The 10,028-nt window shown below is 34.6% G+C and overlaps 1 protein-coding gene across 1 annotated transcript; it reads left to right on the forward strand.

Moving 5' to 3' along the window:
* The first annotated feature begins 4,890 nt into the window (after window positions 1-4,890).
* Window positions 4,891-6,351, forward strand: LOC133338159 (F-actin-capping protein subunit beta). Its single transcript, XM_061546340.1, has 2 exons — window positions 4,891-5,060; window positions 5,480-6,351. The coding sequence occupies exons 1-2, from the start codon at window positions 5,058-5,060 to the stop codon at window positions 6,299-6,301; spliced, it is 825 nt and encodes a 274-aa protein (XP_061402324.1). The 5' UTR covers window positions 4,891-5,057; the 3' UTR covers window positions 6,302-6,351.
* The last annotated feature ends 3,677 nt before the right edge of the window (window positions 6,352-10,028 follow it).

The following is a 10,028-nucleotide window of genomic DNA, read 5'->3' on the forward strand; positions in this document are numbered from 1 at the left end:
TCTTCTATGTGGTCCAATAAAACATTTGCTGTTGTACAATTGGAAAATATTTTTTTAGTTTTACTTCACTTTTGAAAAAATTATATGAAATTTGGTTGTATGAATTAAAGGAAAAAAATAAAAAAAACAAATATAACTGAACACTGCTCATTTAACGCAAATATAGAGCATAAAAATGTCACATTAATACGGCACAAAAATAGTAACTATGATTGGGGGGCGAAACACAAGACTCGTTTGAAGTTCGTTGTTCGTCATTAGTTCATAAGTCGCTTTTGTTATTGTTGTTGTTGTTGTTCTTGTTGTTACGGTGTGCAAGTCAAGAAAGCGGTAACGAAATACAATCAGCAGGTTGATTGCAACAACAACAACAATGGCTGAAGGTTGTCAAAACCGAGAAAACAAAATACAACTACTATACGTGTGCTGTTTGGCTAGCTGGATCAGAGTTATAAAGCCCAGACTAAACTGCTGTTGTTGCTTTTGTATTTTATGATATCAATTTGTGTTGTTGTTATTGTTACTTTTTTAAGGTTTGTTGCTTGTTTAAAAAAACAACAACAGCAGGAGAAAAGAACAAACAAAAAATACCGACAACGTTAAGGTTGAAGTTGACAGAAGATGATTAAAAGAAGAAGAACAACAACACCTTAAAATCAAAGAACACGGTTGACGGTAGACGACAGGTGACAATAAACAAGCAATATATGACGTTTATGTTATTGTTGCTCCCTTTTTTCATTCACTGTTGCAAATACATGCATGCATGCATTCATACAAATTCACCGAAAAAAACATCACACAGATACAACAACGAATTAAAACGAAAAAGAAACCGTTTAAAAAAGGTCTAAACAAAAACACGATGGACGGACGACGGACACCACAAAACAAGTATCTCCAAAGCAAGTTTAATTTTGAAATATATTTTGAAATTAATTAACACCGCCGAAAGAAACTCTTCTGATGTGAAATGTGAAACGTATAGACAACGAAAACAAAATAGAATAATAGAAAGCTACAGCTTACGAATGTGGAGAAGAATCGATCATTTTTTCGTCTTCTTCTTTACTTTTACGCATTCATACACTCTCTCTCACACCCGTACTCACTCGTTTCACATACGCACATCATCTATTGTTGTAGATGTATTTGTTACCGATTTTTTTTCTTTCTTTCTTAATGTTAATTTTCACTAAAAATCCCGTTAGAACAAATCATTAACTTGTTGCTTGCATATACAAATTTTCATTGTTATTTTTCTCATTTCATTCTTGTGGAATTCATTCAACACTTTTCTAAAACATTTCTTTATGTATATTCAATTTTATTTTTTAGTTTTCCACTAAATTCCATTGGCTGCTCCACCATTCACTGGTTTTGCTTTTCCCCAATTCATCATTTTTTTTATTCTTCATCGATCAGATACACCAGCAGCAGCAGACACAATTTTTTCTATAGATTTTTTCTTGCACTTTTCAATTGCTTTTTCTTTGTCAATATTTATTAATTTTGCTATGTCGTTTGATGGTTTACCTTGGTTTTAATCAAAAATTTAATGATTTATAGAAATTAAAGTATAAAATTAAGTTTTATTTTCCGAAATTCCGATTCTCTTTGCCGTACTTGTAACTAACTTTTAACTTTTGTCCCAGAGTACTAAGTAGGGATAAGTAAATCGACTTTCGACTAATCGATTAATCGACTTTTTGTATTGAAAAGTCAAAAAGTCGAAGTCGACTTTTGATCTTTGACAAAATCGCAAAGTCGTCTTTTCAATATCGACTTTCGATTGTCTTCATTAATACTTTGTTTATACGGCATTTACATTTGAAATGTTTACCGGGTTAACCTACTTTATGAGGATTTATTTGATTTATTGATTTGATTTATTTGAAAGGAATTGAAAATTTAAACCCACTGGGTTAACCAAATCTGGTACAATGTAAACGTACTTTTATTGTCACAAAGCATAAATTTCCCAATAATTACATATTTCAGAACTGTTTTCGTCTGATGACAAATATTCATATAAAAAATTATAGTCGATTTTGCATTAGCGTACCTTTACACTATTCGTCATAGGCATTCGTCATAAGACTTTATTTAAAGTACATTTACATATACGATTTTAAATCGACTCGATTAACGAAATCCAGAAATACACCCTAATTGTTTACACATACCCTTAATCATGATTTAAATGCCGATCAGCTGATGTTTGTTAGTATACATACAAAATTATTAATTTGCGCCAAAAATATTTGTTTGCAATTTCAAAAAGAATAGAAGAATTACCACAATGGAAATGTTTTTGCAATACTGTGATCGTTTGGAAAGTAAAAAAAAACACCTAAAAACACAAAAATTCTATAATTAATTTTTATTTTCCTTTGATCTGTCATTTTTGTATTTGTCAGCCGTTAAATTTAAAAACAAACGGCATGTAAAAACAGTTGCAAATTTTGGTACATTGTGAGAGAGTTGTATTTTTTCGTACAAAACCCGCGTTGCATCTCAGTAGTATCATGATTTCGATCATGATTTAAAATAAATCCTGCTGCACGATGATTTAAATTTGTGTGGTAAATCATGGTAAATTTAGCCTGATTAAGAAAATAAACCCTGATTCAGCCTTTAATCATGATTAAATGTTATATGTAAATTCGCTTTTATCTCTCATTGGTGAATAGAGTGTAATTAGAGTTGGGCTATTTTTAATTTTGTAACAGCATACATTTTGTTCACAAGGGCTAAACAGAATGTTCGCGTCGAGCGTTTTTTTGCAGGGTTTAAAATGCTAACGCCAAAATAGCAAAAACACAGAAAATTGCCGCACTGCTAACTAAATTCATCCTCAAAATATGCAGCACAGTCAAGCACAACTTCAACAAATAGCAATACATTACGAAAAATTTTAGCAAGCAAAACTAAAGCTTCTTGATTTTGTCAGCAGCTACAAAATAGCAATGAACAACTACAACATAATTGTCAACGCGACTAACAACCAAAGCTTACAATAAAGACTAAAGGGCTAAGCAGAATGCTCGCGTTGAGCCATCCGTCGCGTTATTTGTCATCGAAAATACAACAACCACAAGGAAACGATAACACAAACGCATATCGTTTCCTTGTGGTTGTTGTATTTTCGATAACATATACGCGACGGATGGCTCAACGCGAGCATTCTGTTTAGCCCTTAAGCACCTTGACTTTGGCTGCTTAGCAAAATTTTTAGCAAACAAAACCCAAGCATTTTTCGAGTTCAGTGTTGTCCATTGAAATTATAAAAATTATAAGAGATAATTAAAAATCGCGATTATGATAATTTAATTTTTTCCAACAATGACAATGATTAATACTTGCTAAAGGTTTTTATTTAATATATAATTTAGTTTTTAGTACTACTTATTGACAGCTTTTAATTGCGATTTGGCAAGTTTAAATTAAATAACAACACACAAAATGAATTGCCTTTTTTCTAATTTCTGCGTTGGCAACACACAAACATAAAAACAACCATCGGCTGAATATTCGTCGGAAGCGAAATATGAATATGTAGTCGTACTGCCGATTAGTCATAATAAAAAAAACTCGCATGTGAAATACGTGCTTAACACGAATGCTATGAACTAAAAAAGCTAGCCGTTTGCTGATTTAGTATGACTAAATGTCAATGTTTTTTAGCAGTAACAGTTTAGAGCTAAAGCTAATATTTTTTGATGCTGCATTTTAAACCCTGTTTTTTTTTTTTTTTTTTTTTTTGTTATCGCGTTAACGTGCGCAAAAAGTTAAAATGTACTTAACCCCGAAGCGCAGCGCACATTAGCTTCGAGCGTTTGTGTTATCGTTAACACCATGTTACAATTCTACATGGTAGAGTAGCTTTTATCAGAAAGGAGAAAATACACCTCATGGTATAATTATTACAAGGAAGGGCACAGCTACCAACTGATTACATTTTTTTCTCAAGGTGGCTTGTTCCATCAAATCAAAGGTGTATGTGTGTGTAATGTTTTGAATACTATGTCAAATAAATTCAAAATAAATTCAAATATATTCAAGTTTAATTGAAATGAAAATGATGTTTTTAACACGTTCGTCTGGAAGTAATTACTTTGTTATGGATGAAGCAAACATTTGATGGTATTCCCTACTGGATTTTGGGAAGAAATCATAACCTTTCGTTCATTTTTCGCGTTTTTTGTTTTGTGTTGAAAAAATGTCAAATAAACACAAACACTTGTTGCGTATATTTATTTTATTTTTGACAGAAGAAGCCACACGTGCATAGTTGCTTCTTTGTTATTCACCTCATGCTGCCCTACCTTGTATTGTTGTACCATGGTTGTAATTAAAATTTTTTTCGTAGTATTGAGAATAATTCTTTTTATAATCATTGATCTGTTCCCGTACTGCAAGAATCTACTGCTTTTTACTACGATAACGAATTTTCTTTTATGATATCGAAGAAAATAGTAAAATCGAGTAGATTCTTGCAGTACGGGAACATACCACATATTTGCAAAGCAATATTGTGAAAAAAAACTTGAAATACCATTAATTTTTTGCGATATTTTCCTTATTCAATAAAGTTCTAAAAATATGTCAAATAAACAAACAACCTGTTTATATGTATATAAGATAGATATACTACAGTTTTTGTTAATTTCGTCAAGCAATGCGTGAGTATTTTAAATTCTTATGAAACCATTAACTACTCTCATTTAAACATATCAATAGATTTTTAAATATTCGTTGCCACACAAAATCACCGTAATCGATAAGTTTTATATCGATTTGCAGAACCCTATTTTCGATTAGGAAGAAGAGAGCCAAAAAAAACTTCATCAGCAGAAAAGTTTGTGAAGTGCCTCTGCCCTATTAATATATTTATTTAAAATAAAGTTATATCTTCATTGTATTATTACTCATATAGCATTTGCTGAACAACTAAGAAATTCCCCAAAACCTGCCCACTAGATCTTCCACGACGAAGAGTTTTGCATTGGCATATAATCTGTACAACTAACCACGAAAAAAATAAAACCCTAAAAATGGTGAGTAATAAATAAATATTTTGGAATATGTGAACAAAAAGTATAGAAAACAAACACACACCTCTTCGTCGGGAAAGAAAGAAGAAGAACAACCAGAAAAGATTTTCAAAAAATTGAAGATTTTGTGAACATTCAGATGGTCAGGTGCATTGCATTCTGTGTGGAAAACGTACAGAGTGAACACTGTGACATTATGCTGTGTGGGGGTGGTGCATAACGTTTATATGATGGGTCCTCTTTCTCTGCCGGTATTCAAATACTTGAAATCGACAGCTATGATGTGTTCGATGATGATGATTCAGTTTAGAAACTACCACAATTGCTTTTGTTATCATAAGTCCGTCGCCGAATATTAGAAGTTAATACTGCGTTTATCGCTAATTTATCATTTAATTTCGTTTCTCGTTGTTTGTTTTCAGTCGGAACTACAAATGGATTGTGCTTTGGATTTGATGCGCCGTTTGCCGCCACAACAAATCGAAAAGAACTTAAGTGACCTCATTGATTTGGCGCCTGATTTATGTGAGGATCTACTTTCGTCCGTGGACCAGCCCTTGAAAATTGCCAAGGATAAGGAGCATGGCAAAGATTACTTATTGTGTGATTACAATCGTGATGGTGACTCGTATAGGTCACCCTGGTCCAATACTTACTACCCACCGCTGGAAGATGGTCAAATGCCCTCAGAACGGTTGCGTAAACTGGAAATAGAGGCCAATTATGCTTTCGATCAGTATCGTGAAATGTACTATGAAGGTGGTGTGTCCTCGGTATATCTGTGGGATTTGGATCATGGTTTTGCTGCTGTCATACTTATCAAAAAGGCCGGTGATGGTAGTAAAAAGATTCGAGGCTGCTGGGACTCGATTCATGTTGTAGAGGTTCAAGAGAAGCCAACCGGTCGTAATGCCCATTATAAACTCACCTCCACTGCCATGTTGTGGCTGCAAACAAATAAACAAGGTTCGGGTACAATGAACCTGGGTGGCTCGTTGACACGCCAAACGGAACAGGACGCCAATGTCAGTGATTCTTCACCCCATATCGCCAACATTGGTCGCATGGTCGAGGAAATGGAGAACAAAATACGCAATACCCTTAATGAAATCTATTTTGGTAAGACCAAAGACATTGTAAATGGTTTGCGCAGCACGGTGCCTTTGGCCGATCAACGACAACAGGTGGCCATGAAACAAGATCTAGCTGCTGCCATTCTTAGACGTACTGTAAAACCAGAATAGAACTGAAAATAAATGTGCGGTTCCAAGAACCACCACAAAAATATGCAAAAGCAACCTTATACACACACACACAAAAGAAGCATAAGCGAAATCACATTAAGTTTAAAGAGGATGGCGATGATGACCAAAAGCAGGGGGTATGATTATGATGATGTTGGCATGGAAGTTCGTTGCGCACTGTAGTAAAAGAATACAAACGAAAAAAATTTTTGATTAAAAGAAAACAAAAGTTGATACATGTTATTATTTTTTATGTAAACGAAGTATTAATAAGATCACGTTTTGACTGGGCATTAAGACGTCAATCGAAATCATTAAAAAAAAAAACAATTCTTTTAGTTGGTTTTTTTCTTTCATTCATTTTTTTATACACTTTTAGGAGAAAATAACAAAAAAATAAAAAAGAAATACTTAAAACAAATTCAATTACAATCGATCACAAATAAAAGAACAACATGTAGGCCTAGTTATTTAAAACAAACAACAACAACAAAATCGTAATAGTGTAGACTTATAAAGATTTAACTACAATTAAAATAAATTTAAAAAACGTATAAAACTAATTACAAACAGTAACAAAATTGGTTGGTGAAATTTCTGTGGTGGGAGTGAAGTGTTAAATATTAACAGGATTTTTTGCTGAGAATTGGAATATTTTCTAACAGTGAAAACAAATAGAGAGGCGGGAAAACATCGAGGAATATACGAAGGTAAATATTCTTGTTTGATTCGTTGACTTATTTATAAGTCCATTACTAAAAATGGATGCAAGTATGTGCAGTACTAATGTAACAGTAGCGTTGTCTTAAACCGTGATTGAGTTTTTCAATCCCATGAAATTGTTACGAATTTGTAAGATTTGATTAACACATACAAAATAATTAAATAAGAATGAAACTCTTTGAGTCTTTCAATGGCCAGCGAAGCATATTTATAACAATAGCACTATAAACCAAATAAATTATATTGTTGTTGTAGCAGCCCTATTGCCTTTACACAATGGGCTGAGGTGACAGCCGTTGGCCGAGAAAGACTCGGGTCGTTTCGGATCGTAGACCCCTCTGTCGTGGAAACGAAATAAATTATATTAATGACCGTGGTTGGCAACGTTAACCCATTGAGCCCCGAATTTTTTCCGCAATGTTAGAACAAATTTCTGTTCACAGATTTAATGCAACTATCCTAAATAGGATATGCACAAAATTTGACATCGCTATATCCTTGCATTCGGGTGATACAGTACATTCTTTCGGAAAAATTTAAGTCCAATATCAAGAAAACTAAATGCAAAATCGACATAAAAATCATTTTAAATTATTCTCTATATTCATTTTTACAAGAATCAAAAATAATTCCGATGGCAGAACTCATACAATTTGAATACGAAGCGATTTAAATAATTTGGACTGTATACACAAATTAGTACTGTACACAAATTTACCCTCTTCTCTATGTTGAAAAGCTCATAACTCTACCAAAATTTTGAATTTTTTGGATTTTTCTTTTGATATGTGTCGTCCATAATCACGTCTTGACATATGAAATCCAAATAATATATATTTACTAGCTGCATATTAAATATAAGCTCTAAAACATTTTGTTGCTTGTGGGCAACATTGGCCACAAAGGGTTAATGAAAAGATACCAAAAGAAGAGTCTGACAGTAATGAAGCAAATATGGGCAAGAGTGAATGCTCTAATGAGTAAAGTCGGCATCCAAAAGTGTTAAGTTCAAAGATTCACTGACAGAAAAAACTCGACAAATGACTCCAGATGAACAAAGAGAAGCCATCATTGGCAAGACTTCAAATTGTTTGATAGGACTAGGAACAACTCTAGTTGCTCCTATTGACAGACACCATCACCGGCTACGCGACAGAATCTCCTCTTAAATAGAATAGTTTTTCGACTTTTAGGGAGTTTTTCAAAAAAAAGTTGAGGTCCAAATAGAAAGGTATTTTAATATGCTTTAAAATGATACCCATTTTATAATAAACGGATCCGTATAACCGGGTACCGGTACCCGAAAAAATTTTCAGAAAAATCTGATCGTTTTTACTATAGTTAAGCCTAGGATTACCCTAAATATGGGGGTCAGTGGTAATAAGTAGTACCTTATTTTGGCAGTAAATAACCTCAGGTCCCTTTTGGGAGGGTAGTAATATAACAGTGGTACCCATTGGAGGGCTCCCGTGCGTAATGGTAATTGGAAATTGGCCTAGAGGAAGAACTCCGTTATTCACCTGTTCAATGCTTTTTAGAAGAACGGAGGACACATCGCAGGTTTAAAAAGATTATATAAATTTCGGGCACCGATTTAAGCAGATCCATTTCCCCATTCCCTCCGCAAAAAAAACAAAATCCAATTGTCACAGCCTTGGATATCGGCTTTGGCAATTCGACAGGGGGTGAATTGACAGAGGGTGGTTGCGCCTTATCGTCCTTCTTTTTACGGGCTCTCCTTCTGGCCGACTTCTACAGTCCCCTATCTTCCGTCATTGTGGATGCTGGTGTCTGGGACGTTTCAGTACTCAGTTTGCCCTTGGGGGTACTGAGGGTTCAGAAGTCTCAGGAACCAGCTTCCTAGGTGTACTAGGACCTCCGACAGGTTTCTCCTTTTTTGAAGGGACTACCGTGGTGGTCTTCGTACCGGGATGAATTTGAGGTCCCTCTTGATCAAAAGGAACGCGTTTCAAATGTTAGTCTCAATACATTCGTTGCTTAGACGGAAATTCACACTTCCCTCTAATGCGGGAAATAGTACTACTCGTCATTTAACAAGATTTACAATCAGACGTTGTTGTTTGTGTAACAGTTGTACATGTACTTCTTCTATTTCCTGTTGGAACCAGGTTCTGGATTAATCTACAAATTAGGAAATGCAGCTTTTTCCATTGGATATAGCCACAAATCTTCTGGACAATGTTGATTAGGATTGGCAGTGTACGACTGCACTATTCTGAACGTAATTGAGCAAAACTACGCCCAGGACGGCATCATTTAACACGTCGAATGTGAATACCATTCAGGCCTGTTCGATAAGCTTCTTGATCGACGGATTCCTTTTTATATCGTTGGACTTCTCTATCTAAATCAAGCTGACCCTTTCTGACACGCCTGGGTGCGGGAGTTTTATCCACCATGAGACGCTTGAAACGCAGGATTTCAATGAACTTGACGTGATTGAAAATGTGACGTATCCATAATTCATGCAGTGCCTGCAGCCAACCAGTTCATAATTTCTTTACCATGAAAAATGAATTGGCAACTAATCCTAAAACATACTACACGACACCTTTAAATTTAGTTAAAGCAATAACTGGGCACCGTAAGAATGCTGATCGGCACATAACATCGTCAATTGGTGAGGACCATCAATATGATAGAAGAGATCATCAACACTCGGCAATTTAATTCGATATCTGTTGACTAGCATTGATTTCGCATTGATCGCAATCTGTGGAAGAGTTTGGTAGTATTCAGATCAGCTCTATTTCAAATAGAATGGTCTAGCCCAATGTGTAACAACAACATACGTAAACTACAAATATATGAGAAATTGTGAGATCATAATTCTTTCTAGCTTCTTTCGATCTTCTACTTAGGCAGATATACTCCATCGTCATGAAAATTGGTGGAATAGAAATCCATGATTTGTTTTAGCGGATATTGAGAAGATCGACCAGTGTTTAGCCCTGAGAACATTCACCGCTGCGAAGAAAATCAG

This window comes from Musca vetustissima, unplaced genomic scaffold (assembly GCF_032173495.1).
Source record: "Musca vetustissima isolate MV318-11 ecotype Yass unplaced genomic scaffold, APGP_CSIRO_Mvet_v1 utg43337, whole genome shotgun sequence".
In the NCBI taxonomy this organism is placed as follows: domain Eukaryota; kingdom Metazoa; phylum Arthropoda; class Insecta; order Diptera; family Muscidae; genus Musca; species Musca vetustissima.